The sequence below is a fragment of the Lontra canadensis genome, unplaced genomic scaffold (assembly GCF_010015895.1).
Source record: "Lontra canadensis isolate GAN:19392208 unplaced genomic scaffold, GSC_riverotter_1.0 scaffold1, whole genome shotgun sequence".
Classification (NCBI taxonomy): domain Eukaryota; kingdom Metazoa; phylum Chordata; class Mammalia; order Carnivora; family Mustelidae; genus Lontra; species Lontra canadensis.
Window position 1 is genome coordinate 36,332,266 of NW_022630995.1, and position 20,372 is coordinate 36,352,637.

The 20,372-nt window shown below is 45.6% G+C and overlaps 1 protein-coding gene across 1 annotated transcript in view; it reads right to left on the minus strand.

The window, feature by feature from the left end:
- PGM2 (phosphoglucomutase 2) overlaps positions 1-19,350 on the minus strand; it is a 34,700-nt gene extending 15,350 nt beyond the window's left edge. Inside the window, exons 1-6 of the mRNA XM_032853546.1 lie at positions 19,265-19,350; positions 14,073-14,240; positions 9,361-9,467; positions 4,654-4,738; positions 2,511-2,594; positions 2,195-2,388 (exon numbers count right to left, since the gene is read on the minus strand). Of these exons, the coding sequence (XP_032709437.1) occupies positions 2,195-2,388; positions 2,511-2,594; positions 4,654-4,738; positions 9,361-9,467; positions 14,073-14,240; positions 19,265-19,315 (689 nt within the window). The 5' untranslated portion in view covers positions 19,316-19,350. The remainder of the gene's footprint in view (positions 1-2,194; positions 2,389-2,510; positions 2,595-4,653; positions 4,739-9,360; positions 9,468-14,072; positions 14,241-19,264) is intronic.
- Positions 19,351-20,372: the final 1,022 nt, after the last annotated feature.

Sequence of the window (20,372 nt, forward strand, 5' to 3'; positions counted from 1 at the left end):
TAGTGAGAACAAATCTGGAAAAAATTGCTCAGATATTAAAGTGAAGTATAAAGCTATCATAATTAAGTTTAGAATTAGATTAAGAAGGCAATTAAAGGAACAGAATAGAGAGTAGAAGTTGATCGAGTTTGAAATGGGAAATATATATGAGAAGCAGGAATGGCTTTACAGTTAACATGCTCTGAAGACAGACTCTGAATGTAAATCCTAGAGTTCTGTCACTTACAAACTGTGTGACTGTTGGTTATTTACTCAACCTCTCTGTGTCACAATTTTCTCATCTATAAAATGGTGATATACCAGAACCTACCCTCAGCATTACTGTGAGGATTAAAATGAGATTAAATTAATCAGTAAAGGGGCACCTGGGTGGCTCAGTGGGTTAAAGCCTCCTTTGGCTCAGGTCATGATCTCAGGGTCCGGGGATCGAGCCCCGCATTGGGCTCTCTGCTCAGCAGGGAGCCTGCTTCCCCCTCTCTCTCTGCCTACTGCTCTGCCTACTTGTGATTTCTCTGTCAAAAAAAAAAAAAAAAATCTTTATAAAAAAAAATTAATCAGTAAAAGTAAAGGCCTGTAGAAACTATCTATATAAACACTCAGTCCAAGGGGGGAATTAGTTGATAAAGTGATATTTCCAATTAATCAACAAAGATAGATTCTTTAATTTAATGTGTTGGTGTAGCAGCAAAACCTAAAAAAACAAAAACAAACAAACAAAAAAAACCCAATCTGCTTTGCTATTTCATGTCTCACACAGAATTAAAAAATCACTAATGACTGAAAAGATTTAAACATTATAAAATGTAAATATGCAAGCCCTAGAAATAAGCAAGGGGTAAAAATAATCTTGGTATAAAGAAAGTCTGAGTACAACACAAAACTCAGAACTCATAAATTAGAAGACTGATAGACATTATCCATTTTTTATGAGTGCATCAAAAAGTTTCAATAAAAAAGTCCAAAGGTAACAACAACAGAAGGGAAAACAACATTTGAAATAAATGAAGACCGGTTTTCTCTACGAGCAAAGAGGTTTCACAAATGCAAAAAAATGAATAAATACATACAAAAATATAGGTGAAATAAACAGGAAAAAATAATTTATTCATACTTAAAGAATCCAAAAAAAGTAAGATATTGCTTTCATCTAGCAAAATAAGAAATTTGATAATCCTCAGTACGGGTAAGATGTATGGATCACATACTGTTCTGATACACTCGAGATATTACATCACTGAACTTGATACAGTTGGGACTCTGCTGGTGGGAGCGTCAACTGGTAGAACGTGTTTGGAGAGTGATTTATTACTCATGGCCAACTCCGTCGATGCCCGTGCAATGTTGCTACAGGACCTGCCGCTTATGGACACCCTGCACGCACACCCTCGAGGCATCGAGCACGTTGTCACCGGTGCTCCCTAGAGGAGCGAGCAAGTCAAAACCCTTGTCTCCATGACATCCAATCAGAGGGACAGAGGGAAGGCGCACACATGTGTTCCATTTGGTGTGTACACTGTTGACAGAATGGTCCCCCACATTCAAAAATGAAGAGATTTTGCACAGAAAATGTAGGTTTCTCATTTCTGTCAGGGAGAACAAATCCGGCATCTGGAGACTCCGGACCTCCATCTGCAGATGGTAACACCCGGTGAGGAGGGCCGCTCCCTCCAGAGGCAACGGGGGTCCACACTCTACCCCACAGCCTCCGTTCCCAGTGGTCCCATAGAAACAGTATTAGAGACAGCCGAGAGACAGCTGAGAAACTGTGCCTCTTTAAAATCAGTGGTCTTTTCCTGGGGGGACAGTCAGGGGTGGTGGGGCCCCAAGCATGTCACAGCAGGACAACACTGTTCCTCTGCTTGACAGCTTCTGCCCTCACTGCATGTCCTGCGTCTGCGTCCCTGGGTTACACACAGGGGTGTGGCATGACAACGGAAGAGTCAGGACCAGAAGGGGCCCATGACAACTGAACTGGGGGGGAAAAGGGCAGTTGTAAGATAGTGGCTCACGAAGCCCAAATTATGAATCACATGTCCTTACAAGAAAAAACTGCTGACGCTTGACCTACAGCCTCTAAATTCTGATGCAGCCACAGTATACGTACCCATCGAGAGAAAAACTGAATGAAAAAGGAGAGCATTTGGCTGAATCACCTTATTTGAGCTCATAGGAGGTGAGTTTACAATCCACTTACCTGTGAAAACAGTATTTTTTAAGGTCTTCAAAGTAGCTCTCGTGGATGGAAGCACTCGGGTCATGAAGCAGCGGACTGCCATTAATTAAAGAATCATCCCAAGCTTGAGGCCAGGGCTCCAGATTTTCTTCAATAGCTTGAGAAATCGCCTTGTCGTGAGGAGAGATGATCTGAGCTCCGTTGTCCCAGTAGACCTGGAGAAGGCAGGCACGTATCCAGACGGCTTAGGTTCGTGGAAATACAGCCTCAGTACCTGCACCATAAAGGAACAGGATGCAGACAGAGGACACGGGTACGGAGAGAAAAAGCAGAATACCTTGTACCCGTTATCCTGCTTTGGGTTGTGGGAGGCAGTTATCATGATTCCAGCACAAAGTTTCAAATGCAACACCATGTAGGGCTGTAAAGGCAAGAAACAACAACACTTTTAAGTGAAAAATCAGAGATCCTCAGCCTGGGTCTTGTAAACTGTTTGTATCAACTTGTTCTCTTTTATTTTTTTAAAGATTTTATTTATGTATTTGACAGATAGAGATCACAAATAGGCAGAGGCAGGCAGAGAGAAAGTAGGAAGCAGGCTCCCTGCTGAGCAGAGAGTCCAATGCGGGGCTCAATCCCAGGACCCTGGGATTAGGACCTGAGCTGAAGGCAGAGGCTTTAGCCCACTGAGCCTCCCAGGGGCCCCAACTTGCTCTCTTTCAACACACATAATAGAAAAACATCGTAAGAAAGTGTCATTCCGTATGTTTGTGCCACACCCGGACGATCCTTACGATGACGGCTCAAAATTGAGGGACATGCACCCTACCCCAATAAGACAGGTGAGTACTTTCCTAGGTGCCTTCTTCTCATTCTGTCTTCCACTTGGTAGAACCAGAAATTTGTTCAAACAAAAAGAAGTTCTAATCCTTCATCTCACATTCTTTTCAGCTCTCGGCTCAGGGCAGAAGCTTATGGATTCTGTTTCTTCCCTCCAGCTGCTTTCTCTTCTTTCCCATTTGCTTTTAGGGAACAGGGCAGGGTAATGTTGAAGAAATGGAGTGCTCCTACGGCCTGCTCACTCATCGCCCGCTCCACGGTTGGAAATCCCTTTCTTGTATTTCTACTCGGCTCTCATCTTTGGGAGACTTTAGTTCCCTAGATGGGGAGAGGGGCGGGGTTCTCCTCCCTTGGGCTCCCTGGGTGGCTCAGTGGGTTAAGCCTCTGCCTTTGGCTCAGGTCATGATCTCAGGGTCCTGGGATCAAGTTCCACATCAGGCTCTCTGCTCAGCAGGGAGACTGCTTCCACCCCTCCCCTGCCTGCCTGCCTCTCTGCCTACTTGTGATCTCTGTCAAATAAGTAAATAAAATCTTTTTTAAAAAAAGATTTTTTTGGCTGCAGGTAAGATTTACTACACACAGAGAGCCTGAAATTCTAACCATCAGCCCCCCTTCAGCCTCCCACCAAGATCTCTGTGGTCATTTGTCCCTTTAGGGGTTATTTTATATCCCCCAAGCAAAGAAAAGGGGAGAACCACGCCACAGCATGGGAAAATGGTCAGGAGATACTCTTACAATTAATGTCTGATAGAAAAATAATAGCAGTTAACACTGACATTGTACAGAAGAGCAAGGATGCTAGAACACATGGCAGTTTTTCCATCGAACAATGAAATCCAAGCTACATCTGGCTGTGCCGTTGTGTGTCTACTGGGTTATTTACAACCCAGAAGGTGCGGCATCTACCTGTCCATGCACTCGAGCCAGTGGAGCTGGCTTCTCTATTTATTCACCTCTTGTCCACTCGATGTAAGAAACTGCATTCCACTCACATTTTTGGCTTAATTTCTAAAAATGTACATTCACAGCACCTGGCCCATTTTAAAAAAGTTCCATCTACTTAAAAACAACAGTTGTCATAGTCCCTGTTGTCCTTTTCTTTGAGTTCTGCTCTGTTAAGGATTTGATATAAAAAAAAAACAAAAACCTTCCTAAAATGTGCCAAGCAGGCTTCACGTCCTGGTCATGAATAGTATTTAGAACAAAACGTGTGTAGCAAATGCTGGTTAATCAACCTGTCAAAAACATTCAGGGGGAGACACGGTTTGAGGTGAATTCAGATTTCTACCCAAGGAGTTTCCTGCCTGTGCCAGCAAGAAAAAGAAACACAAACCAAATGAAAACACAGACAGTAAACAAAAGATATTTTGCTAACTAGTTAAAATACCTTTTGAATGCTAGGAAGGAAAACTGCACTTAGAAAAAAATAAACTCTGATGCATTAGGGGTTGAACACCTGAGAAATATTATTAGGATGTGGGGAGAACATACCCAGAGAGGTGAGAGAATGCCTGATAAATGCCAAGGGGCTCTTCTGTCAAATAAATACCCAAATCCCAACAGCTTAAAGACCACGGAATGCAGCCACGTCCCATCCCTGATCCCGTGAGGGAAAATTAGAAACAGAAAGGGTTACTTACCACAAAGGGGGTTGGGGTTATAGCAGAAAAGAGGTACACAGGAATCCCTTGAGTGATAAATGTGGTTGCAGCAAGTCGGGCAAATCTGGAAATGCAGTGTGATGGGGGGAGAAAGGAGAGGAGGGTGTCAGGACCATGGGTGCCGGTGAAGAAGGAAATGAGTGCTCGACCCCTTCTTCATTCAGGTCATTCATTGTATTTCCATTGGCACAGAACACTGACCTTGGAGCCATCTGAGGAGTCATCTCGTTCCAAGCCTTTGTTTTACAGAGGTGGGACTAAAGCCAAGGAAAGCCAGGTGAGTTGCCTCATGTCAAACAAGTCCCACAGCAGCTGACCGAGGGCCTCACCCATGTTTTTTCGTTCTGTCTCTGGGGTTCTCAGCCAAGGGCAATTCTGCCCCTCTTATGGGACATCTGAAATGCCCAAGATGTTTCTGACTATCACTGGGGATTGCTAGAGCAGGCTAGAGGCCGGGGACACCACCAAACACCTTACAATGCACACAGCAGGCCCCAACAAAGACTTACCCAGCCCAGTAGGACATCCCATGTCAACAGGGCAGAGGCTGAGAAACCCTCATCTAAAGTTCTCACAGTCCAACAGAAGCCACACAGACTAGCATCTGATTAGACGTCGTCTCATGAAATATAAGGCATATTGGCATATGTAGGAGAGTGTGTATGTATGTGATACATACATCGGGCAGAGACACATCTTAGCTCCATTCAGCCCTTTAAAACAAGACTTAAATGTCTGACATTGACGTTTTTCTCACCTTCCACAGGACTAGCTTAGGGCAGGACACAGAACGGGGCATCAAATCTTTCTTCAGCCTTGGGGTAGACTATTTTATCACAAAAGCTGAGCAGTTTACTTCCATTGAACCACATACCATTATAGGATTAAATAAGCAGATATGTATTCCTTCTCTTCCCAATTTTTTTTTTTTTTTTAAGATTGCATCCATTTGACAGAGAGAGACACAGCGAGAGGGAACACAAGCAGAGAGAGTGGGAGAGGGAGAAGCAGGCTCCCCACTGAACAGGGAGCCCAATGTGGGGCTCGATCCTAGGATTCTGGGATCATGACCCAAGCCAAAGGCAGACGCTTTAACGACTGAGCCACCCAGGAACCCCTCTTTCCAAATATTTCTTGAGCACCAGCTTTAGCCAACACTATTCTGGAAGCTGGCTGGGCACAAAGAGATCTCTGTGTTTTCACAACATGAGCATTAAAATTCCTAGGATTCACAGTAATAAAAACAAGATTTTGACAGTGGGGGGAAAAAAAAAGACGCTACAAAGGGAAACTCACAAAAATAACAAAATTCAGCAAAAACAATTTTAATAAAAATCTGAAGTAAGTCTAAACTGTAGTCATCAGAACTGAAGTAACTTCAAACAGATGTCACTTTCCCTCTCACAGAATGTTTCTCTTGTGTTCTGGGTGACTTAAAGGTGTTTTTTTTTGTTTTGTTTTTTTTTTCCCTTAAAGATTTTATTTATTTGACAGACAGAGATCACAAGTAGGCAGAGAAGCAGGCAGAGAGAGAGGGAAGCAGGCTCCCTGCTGAGCAGAGAGCCCAATGCAGGCCTCGATCCCAGGACCCTGAGATCATGACCTGAACCGAAGGCAGAGGCTTAACCCACTGAGCCACCCAGGCGCCCTAAAGGTGCTTTCTTGAAAGAAGCAAGGGAGACGCTCAGCACACACATTATATATACCAACTAAGTAACAGATCTGCACAGGAAAGATTCAATGTGTTCTCTGTGTATGCTTGATGGTTACTGTTTATGTGTTTATGTTTCCCCACCAGATATTTAAAATTGGGAGATGAAAGGACTAATAAATAATTCCTTACATAAAGTTCTGCACCTGCAGTCATTTCTGCCTCTTTAACGAGAGTCCATTTACTCACCATAATGTTTGACCATGTACTGGTTCAGTACTTAGGCGACTATCTCTGAACGTCTTGCATGTTGTGGGGGAGAAGAGAGCGACCCTGGGCTCCACTCCACCCCATCAAACCCGGAGACTTGAGCCATAAACTCACAGAGCGGTCACTTTCTGGAAATGCTATGGCTCTAAGGCCAGAGTGAGAAATATCCATACCTTAATCGCTAACATGAACACATCCAAAGGATGTGTCAACCAGAAGCTGAGAATCAGCCCAAAAAGAAGCAATTTCAGAAGCTCCACAGGCACAGTTGGCCACGTAAGTGCATGGCGCATGCTCTGGCTGGAGGCAGTGACCTGGCCCCCGGGGACAGAAAAGCATGCTTATGACCTAATTCTTTTTTTTTGTTTAAGATTTTTTTTTAAAGATTGTTTAAAGATTTTTTTAAGTTTTTTTTTTTAAGATTTAAATATTTTTTTAAAAGTTTATTTAAAGATTTTTAAAGATTATTTATTTGACAAAGAGAGACAGAGCACAAGCAGAGGGAACAGCAGAGGGAGAGGGAGAAGCAGACTCCCCATTGAACAGGGAGTGCCATGCAGGGGACTCGATCTCAGCACCCTGGGATCATGACCTGAGCTGAAGGCAGGTTTTTAACCAACTGAGCCACCCCCAGGTACCCCAAGTATGACCTAATTCTAACTGTAGACTCACTAACTAAAAACTGATGAACTAATATTCTGGCTTATACTACGCCGCTCTCTTGAAAATGTAGAGCTACGGCTTCTCTCTTGCTGTACTGACATAAACCACATTTTTGAGCCTGCAGCATAGGAGCAAAAATCTTATGGGGGCACCTGGAAGGCTGCGTTGACTGAGCGTCCAACTCTTGATTTTGGCTCAGATCATGATCCCAGAGTCCTGAGATCAAGTCCCATCTGGGACTCGTCGCTCAGCACAGAGTCTGCTTGAGGTTCTTTCTCTCCCTCTCTGTCCTTCTCCTCCATCTTGTGTTTTCTCTATAAATAAATAAATAAATAAGTAAATAAAATCTTTAAAAAAGAAAAAAGGGCAAAAATCTTATGTCCTTCTGAGTTTAGTCTAGCAGCTAACAGTATCTAATCTTATGCCCTGGCCATAGTCCCTCAGAGGTGCACATTTGTTCCTATCAATGCTTCTCTCTTAGATTAGAAGCTCTTCAGGGGCAAATATTAGGACTCCGTGAACTTGGGGCACCTGGGTGGCTCAGTCAGCTGGGCGTCTGCTTTGGCTTGGGTCATGACCCCAGGGTCTTGGGATCGAGTCCTGCATCCGGCTCCCTGCTCAGCGGGGAGCCTGCTTCTCCCTCTGGCCCTGATGCTCCTCACTGCCCACACTCTGTTTCTCATACTCATACTGTAATTTAAAAAACAATCTTAAAAAAAAAAAAAAGATTCTATGAACTCCTTCTGTGCTGTAAAGGTAATGAGAACTTTCATTAATATTAAATATTTAGGGACGCCTGCGTGGCTCAGTTGGTTAAGCGGCTGCCTTCGGCTCAGGTCATGATCCCAGCATCCTGGGATCGAGTCCCACATCGGGCTCCTTGCTCAGCAGGGAGCCTGCTTCTCCCTCTGCCTCTGTCTGCCTGTGCTCACTCACTCTCTCTCCCTCTGTCTCTGACAAATAAATAAATAAAATCTTAAAAAAAAAATTAAATATTTATATGTTCTTCCACTCTAAGAAACTACTAATTCATACACTCTGGAGTGACACAAAGATTCATCATAATAGGGGAAGCATTCAAGTGGAAAAGAGGGTCATGTAACATCATTAAGAGCAGGGGGTGGCAACCTCAGCCCATCTGTCAATAAAGTTTTATTGGAACATCACCATGCCCATTCAGTATACATTAGCTATGGTTATGCTTCTTGTGCTCGGGGCCAGAGTTGAGTAGTTGTGACAGACTGTATGGCCCATTTTGTGTAAAATGTTTAACTCTTTACCCTTTAGAAATAAAGTTAGCTGACCACTGCTGTCAGCTTCTTTATGCTGAAACTGTGACTCCTTCTCTCGCTTCCTGACATCAAAGCACAGAGATAAAAAGTACATACTTTATCAGCTGTTGTGAGAATTGAATAAGTAAATAGCTAAGGGCCTTGTTCATATCCAGCACTCAAGCAATTACTCCAATTACTATTAATAGCACCTTCGTCACCATCCTCGGCATCTGCGTCATCATCTGCTGGTGGCTACGTGAGAGTCCCAATGGTTTGAAAATGATACAAGCATGAAACTGAAAACAGGTGCTCACGAAATGGGAAGGAGCTCAAGGGGCATAATGAATAGTGGGGGAAGAAAAAAATATGGGGGCGCCTGGGTGGCTCAGTCGTTAGGCATCTGACTTCGGCTCAGGTCACGATCCCAGGGTACTGGGACTGAGCCCCACATCGGACTCCTTGCTCTGCGGGGAGCCTGCTTCTCACTCTCCCACTCCCTCTGCTGTGTTCCCTCTCTTGCTGTCTCTCTCTGTCAAATAAATAAAAAAAATCTTTAAAAAAAAAATGGCAAATGGAAGAAAGGGAGAGGGAAAAATAATGCTGCCCCTTTAAAAATATGTCTCCCCTTTAGACAGATCTTAAATTCTCTTTTGTCCGAATAATTTCATTCTTTTAACCCAAACGTAAAACCAGAATTCATAAAAGTTGCAAACGGAACGTACTCATCATTCTCATAGGGAAGCAATGGGGCTGACAAATGTATATGAGGTGATTAAACATAAAACCACACAATACTTACAAAAATGTTTCTTATGTATCTTTCCATACCTTTTGCTGTTGCCTCCACTTGGTGGATGAGCTCGAGCATCAAAGCTGATCACAACACCTCTTTGCTTCAGGTCGTTGAACTGTTTTTCCAGGTATCTGCAAAACCCCTAAAAAATATCCCATGGATAATTAAACAAACCAAACGAAAAGAAAATAACAGCTTTATTTATTATCTCCCTGTATGTCTGAGGCACTGTGCTAGACACTTAGTATCTGTTCTCGGTAACCCCCAGATAAACTTTGCCAAGGAATCCCATTGTACAGAAGGAAAAGCTAAGGTTCAGACGTGCTTGCTTGCCCAGACACATGAAGAACGGAGCCCGGATATCTACCTGGATCCAGTTAGAGGTGGTACAGGCAGGGGTTAAAAGCACACATAACCTGTGGACTCCTACTCCCCTCTGCCACCTTCAAGAACAAATGACAAATTCCTTAACTGCTTGATGCCTCACTTTCCTGTTCTGTAAAACAGGAAAACAATGGTACCCACCTCAAAGGGCTGTTTCTAGGATTAAATTAATTAAAACCTGAGTGCTGGCATCCGACACCCAGCAAGCACTATCTGTTTGCTGTTATGAGCATTATTTTTATCACTTTCCTTCAAGGTCTACATTTCTCCCTTCACACGAGTTCTAAGATGTCTGAGGAAAAGGAGAAACGACATTTCTCCCTGCTCGATACCACTGAGGTGAAGGAAACTTGGTATGTTTTATAAGTTTTTGATGATTATCTGATCTAAACCTGTTCTACTTGTGATCTTGTTGACTAGCAGGCCGAGGTCTTTTCAGTCCCGTCACACGGCTCAGCCAATTACACATCTAAGAATTGTGTGGATTTTGGGTGATTCCCACCTGCTGATGGAACACACAATTCCCGAATCTCAGTGGGCACTGTAAATCACATCAATTGGAAATATGGAAGATTAGAGAAACACTGAATCCTGAATTTGATAGGTTTACCTCATGGGACAAAATAGGTTTTTATTACGGAACAAAGAGAAGGCAGGCTGACTGAGTCATAATATTACGTATTTCACTTTGACTGAAGAAAGTCTTTTTTTTGGTCCCACCCTTAAAGGGACATCTTTTAAAAAAGTAAATATAACCCTTTATGTTTGGGAGGGGAGATACTTCACAGCTTTGCGGCCAGAGCAGTCCCAATGGAAAATGCCTTTCATTTTTCTTAGACAAAAATATTGCTTTGGGCAGCCCTTCTGAGGTTGAGCGATAAGAAGGACATGTGTGCATTGGTTCTCTGGGTTTTCCAGAAGGTACCCAGATGACTCTAAGGCTTACACCAGTGACAGCACCTTCTCCCCCAGCTCCCATCGATCCCTGTGCTGTGGCTTCAGTGTTCGAGGGCACAAAAAGCACCCAGTCTTAGCCCAGAATCCTCACACCACCAAGTCACTCTAAAAAACTCTGGGGCCAGCTGGGACTGAGGGCCTGAGAAAATGGCTAAGAGAAGAGGGGATGTTTATTCTAGAGAAAAAACTCAGTATGTGCTGAGGGAGGTGTACGGAATTGAAATGTGACTACAGGAGACATGAAATGAACTTTGTACAGCTTCAAAAGCTCAAACCATGACCAATATGTGAAAGCTAAAGACAGATTTAAGCTCAAAATCACAAAACCATTCTTTTTTTTTTTTTTTTTTTTTTGGTCTTTTTGTTTAGAGTAGGAGGGAGGGGCGGAGGGAGAGAGAGAATCTTAAGCAGGTTCCACACCCAGCGCAGAGCCCAATGGGAGGCTCGATCTCACCACCCTAAGATCATGACCTGAGCAGAAATTAAGAGTCAGCTGCTTAACCGACTGAGCCACCCAGGCGCCCGGAAACCATTCTTTAATGAGTACAACCCAGAGACAGAATGGTTATTTCAGAAGACGGTGAGTGCTCTCCATCATCAACGCGAGGTGGTCTGGTGAAGTAGCCTTTGAGGAAATTAGAACTGCTATCGTGAGGCCAGCAACACAGAAATTTCCCTCCAGTCTCTACCCTGTTTCCCACTGGGACATTTATGACTCACATATACCTGCTTCTTAAATCCAAGCAGATAAATTTTGGGGCACCGTTAGGGGAAGAGTTCACACTGGAGGCCAGCAGCAGGAGGGCCTGGACCACATTTCTCTGTCAGCACATCCTTTCTGTCAGCACACCCTGCCTGGTGACGCCACCCCAGGCTGGGGATGGAAGTCTGGCTGGTCTCTCCTGGGAGCCTCTTTTGCTGATTATTAACCACTCCTAAGACTTCAAAAATTGTCCTAACTTGTAGCATCCTTGTTGCCTACTGTAAGCATTCCGTGTAGGCTGGATAACCACTTCAAAGTGGTGGGGACTCTAGAGGAAATTATCGCAAGGAGTGGCTGGTTGAATCAGCTGACCTTTCAAGGATCTACTCATTTTAGTTTTGTGGGATTCTTACCTATCACAAGGCCTACTCCCGGAAGAGGCCAATTCCCCTAGGGGAAAAGATGTATGAGATAGGGCGTAAGAGCTTTCTGTGGATCAATTTCACCATACCTACAAATGAGATGCAGGCGAATACAGAAGAAAAGGTTCTGGGTTCATCTGGAATCCCTTAGAATCCCCAACAATTACGCCTAACAGGGGATGGAACCAACTGGTCTTTTCAAAGAGAGCCATGTGCATATATCCCATTCCCTGTGCTCCTCTAATGGGACAGTGACATTCCTCCATCGAGAGGTGGGTGTCTATGTGCTCTCTCCTTGAACAGGAACAACCTTCTTGGGTCACTGCTACCAAAGAGAATATGACGGAAGTGAATTTGTGTGACTTTCAAGGCTAGGTCCTAAAAGAAAAGTCAACCCAGCTGCCACCTGTATACACTCTCTGTGGGTGCTCTCCGGGGCTGCTCTCCGAGCCACGTTGTAGGAAGGCTCCAGCCCTAGCTAAGATCTCAGCCAAAAGTCAGCAGGAACTGCAGACTCGAGTGTGAACGAGCTTTCAGTGATTCCAGCCTCTGAGCTGGCTCCAGTGATGCAAAGCCCCGAAGAGGTGAGCCGTCCTCACTGACCTCCACCTAAAGATTTGTGAGCAAAATAAATGTGGCTGTTTAAAACCACTGTGCTTGGGTGATGGGTTATACAGTCCTAGCATCTAGAGCAGAGGGTGACCTTAGCCAGGGGCACGATTCCATGCTAGCTATAAACTGGAACAAGATTCCCAGGCTCACTCCTCTCCAAGCCTTCCCTCCAAAAAGATCTCAGGGAGCCCTAGTGCTGAACAGGACTTCAGAGCCAGCGTTTCCATGGCAACCCCATACCCTTATACAAGACTTCCTTATTAGGGTTTCACTAGAACATGCCCAGGTCTGCCTTTGATGCTGGGAGCTACATGTAAGGTACACATATTATGCGTAATCATCGTTAGTCAACCCTTCTGGATTCTTCTCCCCTCCAAATTAAAGTTGCCTTCATCTTTTAACAAATCTAAGTAGGAAGAAACAGAATAATCGAGTCTTCATTTCCTTCGTAAACAAAACTTTAGCTACTCCGTGGCAGAAAGAGTCCATCTGTATTCCTAAAAGTTGGGTGTACACTCTTGACTGTAAAATTGACAAATGAAGGAAAAGGAACTCCGCAATAATTTCCACCTATACTATCAATTCACGTGAAACGGAATCAGCTTCTGGTTATTCTGGCAGTGAGAAAAGCTTCTCAGTGTGTGCATCGGTATCACCATTGCAAAGTACGGGACCATAAAAGTCTCCAGCTTAGCTGGTGGATTTGCACTGGAATGAAAGTTCCACGAGGGAATCTGTCTGTTTAAGTCATTGTTGTATCTTCAAAGCCTGGCACTTGGTAGACATTCAATAAATCTCTGTAGAAAGAAAGGAAGAAAGAAAGAAAGGGAAGGAGAGAGGGAGAGAGGAAAAGAGGGAGGGAGGGAGGAAGAAAAAAAAAGGAAGAAAGAAAGAAAAGCAGGCTGTATGAATTTTGAGACACGTACCTTTTAACCAACTGCACAAGCCTTACTGTACTGAGTAAATGTATGATTCCCTGGGTCTCGGCAAACCCACAAGACCTGGCCATAATTAAAATCATATAGGTCCCTCAAATACAAAAGGAGCCCAGGGTTATATTAATTAGACAAGGAGGCCATTAGACTGTGGAGGCTTTAATGTCTTGGTAGCCTATAGAAGCAAACCCAAACCTGAGCCTGTAAAGGCCTGAAGGTTAAATTAAAACCTAAGGAGAGCCAATTACAAACAGCCAGAGGGACTTACCTGAAAAAGGCAACCACAAGAGCTATAGCCAATCTATTAATTTCCTCGCTCCGCTTCTGCTTTTTCTCTGGAAGTTTCTCCCCACTCCTGTCAGTTGGGGTGCTCCTAAGCTTGATACTGCCCAAGACTCAAACGGGTTTTTGCTCAAATAAATGCTTAAAATTGTTAACACGCCTCAGCTTATCCATTACAGCTGGGAACATGTTAAGAATAACCAAGAAATAAGGGCGCCTGGGTGGCTCAGTAGGTTAAAGCCTCTGCCTTCGGTTTGGGTAGTGATCCCAGGGTCCTGAGATGGAGCCCCAATGTCGGCCTCTCTGCTCAGCAGGGGGCCTGCTTCCCTTCTTCTCTCTCTCTCTCTGCCTGCCTCTCTGCCTACTTGTGATCTCTGTCAAATAAATAAATTAAAAAAAAAAATCTTAAAAAAAAAAAAAAAGAATAACCAAGAAATAGAAAAATGTGGTACCTGTGTAGTCTGGATGATGGTCAAGTCATTCATATGAGCAATTCCCGTTCCCATAGCTGCTCGAAGGCCAGCTGTCCCAAACTCCATTCGAGCCCCAAAACATTTCTGTAGTTCTTCTTTATTTCCATCCTTAATTAGTTGTTTTGCTGACTCCAAAGTTAAAGGATTCTGTGAAACAGAAACGTGTACAACAGATACAGCCAACTGAAAAACAGAATTAAACATCTGAAATATTTTTAAAAGACCCACAATAATTTAACCTATAGGGAAAAATGTATATATTTGAAAAGCCCTATACCTATGGCTTTCCAGTTTTCTGATGACATTAAAATTTGAAATATGAGGTAAGGTTTGTGTGTGTGTGTGTGTATTGAAGTATAGTGACACAAAATGTTACATTAGTTTCAGGGGATTCAATTTTTTAATTATAATCTGCGACACTGTGATACAGTATGAAATACAGATTTCATTTTTGTCCCTGGCTCCTGGAATAGAGCTTCTCACCGAAACCGGTGGAATTTGCAGAGTGGCAGGGTAAGAACAACTTCTCTTATTCATAATAAACCCCTTTCAGCCAAATCTGAGTTTATGCCCAGGGAGTGACCTGGTTGCCAGGGAAACCAACTAGTGACTAGAGGGCTGGAGGCTGGGTTCCCCCACCAGTGGTCAATGACTAGATCCCGCTCAGGGTGACAGAACGTCCCCACAAACCCTCAACCCCTAGTGTCAGAGACCTTCGGAGCTGGTGAACACTTGGGGTGTTGGCAGAGCAGGGAAGCTCTGTACCCCTTCCCACACACCTTGCCTTACACAGCTCTTTCATCTGGTTGTTCCTGAGCTGTATCCTGTATAAGAAAGCTGGTAATCCTAAGTAAAATGCTTCCCTGAGCTCGGTGAGCCATTCTAGCAAATTCTCAAACCTGAGAAGTGTGGGGGCGCCTGGGTGGCTCAGTGGGTTAAAGCCTCTGCCTTCGGCTCAGGTCATGATCCCAGGGTCCTGGGATCGAGCCCCGCATTGGGCTCTCTGCTCAACAGGGAGTCCGCTTCCTCCTCTCTCTCTCTCTGCCTACTTGTAATCTCTGCCTGTCAAATAAATAAATAAAATCTTAAAAAACAAAACAAAACAAAAAAACCCCTGAAGAGTGTGGGTCATGGGTACCCCTGATGTATCGCTGGCTGGTCAGAAGTACAGGTGACAACCTGGGGCTTTTGACGGGCATCTGAGGTGGGGGGTAGTTTTGTGGGACTGAGCCCCTAAGCTGAAGGTGGTGTCTGTGTTCAGTTTGCTTGGTTGAGTGTCAGAATTGAGGGAAACTATAGGATGCCAGTTGGTATCCATAGAGAACTGGAAAATAACTCGGTGTGGGAACCGTACATTTGGTGTCAGAAGTGTCGTGACTAGAAGGAAGTAGTTTTCTCCTTTATAATGCATTATTTTCTTTCCCACCATGGCAAGTGCTATTGGAGAAATGGAATGAACACATAGGATTGGGGATGGAATGCCAGCCATACCGTCACCTACCAACTGGATGCCCTTGGGAAGACCAATTTAGCTTCTTGAATTCTCAGTTTCCACATCCGTAAAATGGGAACAGTCTAGAAGCTCCTTTACAAGCTGGTTCGGAGGTGGTTTGCATTAAATTAATGCAAAACCTCTTTCTCTGTCTGGAACTTATTTGTACTCAAACATTCATTTTCTTCCCTAGTATCTTCAAATTTTCCCACAGAGTTATGAGATTATATACTTTAAATCAAAATCTTACGACGGTAGTATCTTCTAATTTGTACAATCCTTTCACAGACCTGGTCAAATGTGAAGCTTGCAATGGCTGCAAGAAGGGGACAAATAACGGACACTCCAGTTTACAGAGGAGAAGCCTCAGAGTTTAAGTGACTTTCTCTATTACATTAGCTGTTTCAAACGGACACTCATGAATCATTTAAGTTCATTTTACATTGCCCAATTTTCTTTGTTCAAGAGTCGCAGAAAATGTTAGGAATGGAGGAAAATGACAATCACATTAATTCCACATCAGACTTTTAAATGAAGAGTTTGGAGGAACCAGCAAGTAAACACTTTATCTCACAGTCATCATCCAACTACTGAACATGCAGCCAAAATATGCCATGTAATTAAACTTTGAAATGCTATTGCAATAAAACCTAGGCTTTCTGGAAGCAAGCCCATATTTCCAGATTGTTCCACCTTGGGGTCCGGTAAATCCCCCCCACCTTTTGGGTTAAAAGCAATAGTCACTGATCACAGAGCACAATCTGACCAATCAGATTGTCAGGTCCCCTCAAGGAAGGGTTTGGATCTGGAACACAGAAGAGATATAATAAATATTTGTTGAGTGAAAGAGGAAACACAGACTTCAAGGTCACACCCAATATCTGATGAGTCTCCTGTACACGGAGTAGATGTGGAAGACACCAGTTGGCCTTTGGTAGCCATTAAAGACCCAATCGCCTGAGAGAAACCAAAGGAGACAGAGACAGAACTGCAGAGTCAGGAGGGCGGAGTAGATCAGCCATGAGAGCGACCAAAGCTGACAGCAGAGATACCACAAGGGATGGGGGCGGGGGTGGGGGGGATGAAGGCATAGTGGGAACCCAGAGGGCTCCTGCCTTGTGGCCCTGGGGGATATCAGACCAGACCGCTCCAGTGCTTTTGGTTAGGGAGATGCTCCCCACTTGGCATCTGTCTCGAACCGAGGAAGAAAGGAAAGAGCAACAGGAGTGGTAGAAATTTAAAAATAAGAAGGAGGGGTGCCTGGGTGGCTCAGTTGGTTGAGCGTCTGACTTGATTTCCACTCAGGTCACGATCTCGGGGTCCTAGGATCAGGTCCTGCAACAGGCTCTGTGTTCAGTGCGGAATCTGCTTGGGATTCTCTCTCTCCCTCTCCCGCTGGCCCTCCCCCTGCTTGTGATCTCTCTCTCTCTAGCTCTCTAAAATAAATAAATAAAATCTTAAAAAACGAATAGATAAAAAGGATAATATCCCTTCACCTCTACAAAGGGAGGTACTCTCTCTCCATATACAGATACAACACTTTGTGGAAATTAGGTTTTTATTTCTTCAAAGAGAAAGCCTCATCGAAAAATGCATTATCAATTATGATTTTAAAAGGATTCTAGGGGCCACTAGATGGCTTAGTCAGTTAAGTGCCTGACTTTTGATTTCAGCTCAGGTCATGATCTCAGGGATACGAGGTTGAGCCCCACCTTGGGCTCCGTGCTGGGTGTGGAGGCTGGTTAAGATTCTCTCTCTCTCCCTCTGTTTCTCCCCTCCTCTTCAAAAAAAAAAAAAAAAAAAAAAAAAAATCTACCCACCTCAAGTTATTAAGTTATCAGAAATGGTTTCCTTCCCTAAAGAATTACAAGGCCCTCTTTGCAGGAAAAGAAAAACCACCCAGGAACTTGCCAATAGCATCCTGTGTGGGATGTGTCCTCATTTCTTGCTCAGGGACCAGAGGTGGAGAGGAAGCCCTGGCCCCCTATGACAGCTTGCAATTTCCCTTCCTTCGCTGAGCAAGTATGAGCTGTGCACCGGGCCAGGCCCTAATAACCATGGAAGTTAATGAGAAGTGGACAGGGATAGCTATTTAACTTGTCTGGGCCCAGGGCAAAAGGAAAATGTGGGACTCCTTGTTTAACAAGTTTTAAGAATTTCAAAACAGGACAGCAGAGGATTAAACCAAGTGCTGGGCCCTCCTGAACAGGGGCTGTGCCACCAAAGTCAACCCTGGGGCCAGACATTAACAAATACACCCACAAACAAAGTTTTCTTTTGTTTTGTTGTTTTGTTTTGTTTTCATTTTTTTGACCAATCTAGACATAGTATTAGGGAGACATAATTTACCACTGGTTGCCTGGGAAGGCCTGTCTACCTAAAACACCTTGAAGTTCAGACCTAGAACAGGAGTTAACAGCATGAGAAACAAGTTCAGCAGAGGAGCCAAGGAACACTCCGGGAAAACAAACTATATGCCCCAAAGAACAAATAGGAGAGTTAGACAAGAGAAGGGGCGCTTTCTGGAGTGGGGTCCCTAATTCTCTCTCTTTGTTCTAGCACGTAAGAATAAACAGGGGAAAAGCTAGCAGTGCTATCTTTCCAGCAAAGTCGGAGAGGGGAAGAAGATGCTGGAAGCCAGGCGGGCCCCATCAGGAGGACCCACGTTCACAACTGACTACCTGGGAGAGGTGGATGGGAAAACTGTTCTGCAAAGTTCCCAGGAGCAAAAGGCAAAGGATGGACGAAAGGATTGTGTCTCTGGGGATGCACCGCGGCCGGCGGAAGGATGGCTGAGCCAGCAGTCTGAGTGACATCAACGCGCGCACGCCCCAGTCCGACATGACTTCTGGGACCAGCCAACTCCAGACAGCTCCAGCTTGCTCTCCCACTCCTCCACTGGCACCCCAGACGGCCAGATGGCTCGATTTGTCCCGGGACAACTTTCCCCGGGGAAACTCCGGATCTGCCACAAGCAGTCCAAATGCAAGGAGGCCTGGCCACCCCTGCTTCCTCCTCCTCTGTCTTCCCGTGTTTGATGAGAAAAACAACTTGGATTTTCTGAGTTGCTGCCAAGCCCTTTTACAACCTTATAACCTTGCTCACACCCAGAGGGATCCCCGCCCTCAGTTTTCGCTTTGCTTTTCCGGGAGCGCCATTTAAATAACCACTTAAGAGTTCAGCGGAGAGAAAAGTTAGCGACCGCCCCCCAACCACCCTACACAGGGTGCTTGCCACCCTGCTCTCTCTGCGACTCCCCGGTGACCGGGGGACGGAGGGCTGACCTCGCCCCGGCTCTGCACCCACTCCCCACTGTTGGATCCCTCATTCAGCTGTGACTCTACTTCCTCTGTGTGGATGCGCCGAAACTGCGCCTAGCGTCAACCCGCCCGGGTGGGCTCCACTTCCCCGAAGCGGGAGTCCGGCTGCTGAGGGAGCGAGCCGTGGCCTTCCGGGGCCGGCTCGCGTTTCCCCATCCAGCAGCTCCGGATCTGCATGTTGGTAAATTCGGTACCGCAGCTCGGGTCTTCCTCGGGGCCGTACGCCCGGCGGGCGCGAGCCGCAGGATGGAAGGAAGCGCAGGCGCCCGCGCTCTCCGCAGGAAAGGCAGCGGGGCGCCTGCGGGGTGCGCAGGGTCCCACGGCTCCCCCGGACGCTCCCTCCACCTGGCGCCCCTCACCTTGTCCCATCGCAGCCACCGCGCTGTCTCCTGGTCCAACCCGGTGTCCATGCCGGGCGCTCCCCGAGCCGCGGTTGCGGCCTCCGCCTTCCAGGCGCTGTCAGTAGCCAAGCTGGGGAGGCCGCGGGACTGCCCTTCCGGCCGGCCACAGAGAGGCGGAGGCGGGGCTTGGAGAGTTGGGGGCGGGGCCGAGGCCGGCGGAGGCGGGGCGGAGACGACAGGAGGCGGGGCGGAGAGGACCGGCCACTGGAAGGCAGCATCCGGGAGGAAGGTGACGAGCTCCGCCTCCCTGCAGTTTACCCGAGCGCCTCTAGGGGGGACGGAGGGCGGGGTCAGTGGAGGGGGAGGGGAAGGGGGAAGAGGGCTGGGGGCTGGGTCAGTGGAGGGGAAGGGGAAGCGGGAAGGGGGCTGGGTTAGTAGAGGGGGGCAGAAGGCCGGCCAGTGTAGTGGAGGTGGGGAGGGTGTGGCTGAGAAGGTCTTTATCATCGTCTCTGAAAGGTCCTGAGGTCACCTCCATCCACACAACAGCGATTCACTGAGTTCCTAATGTGTGCCAGGCACCTTGTCAGTGCTGGGGCCACGGATGAGTAAACCCAGGTAGGAGCCTAAAAATTATGTGGAAATTCTGAGGGTCACGAATAACAGGAAAATCTCGAAAAAAAAGGGGGGGGCAGGATTAATATAAAGAGACGGTGGAACAGAATGGAGAGCCTGGAAACAAAATTACAGGTGTATGGACAGCTTATTTCAGAGAGGGCACGGTAGAGCAGGGTGAAAGGACTTTTGTTTTTCAATTAATGGTGATGGTTCAGCTGGTATCCAGGTGGCGCGAAGGGAATAGAAGCTTGAGCCCCCACCTCATATCACATACAAATAAGCGTTCTAGGTCAGTTGTAGATCTAAGTGTGAAAGGTAGAGTGAAAATACTAGAAACTAAGATAGGAGTACATTTTCACGACTTTGGGATCACTAAACCACAAAGATTAATGCAGTGAGCCTAAAAAGGTGTGTGCGAGTACGTTCCTAGCAGCATTATCTGTGAGAGCCCCAAGGTGAAAACAACTTTATGTCTGTCAACATTACAATGGCTAATATCATGGTATGATCA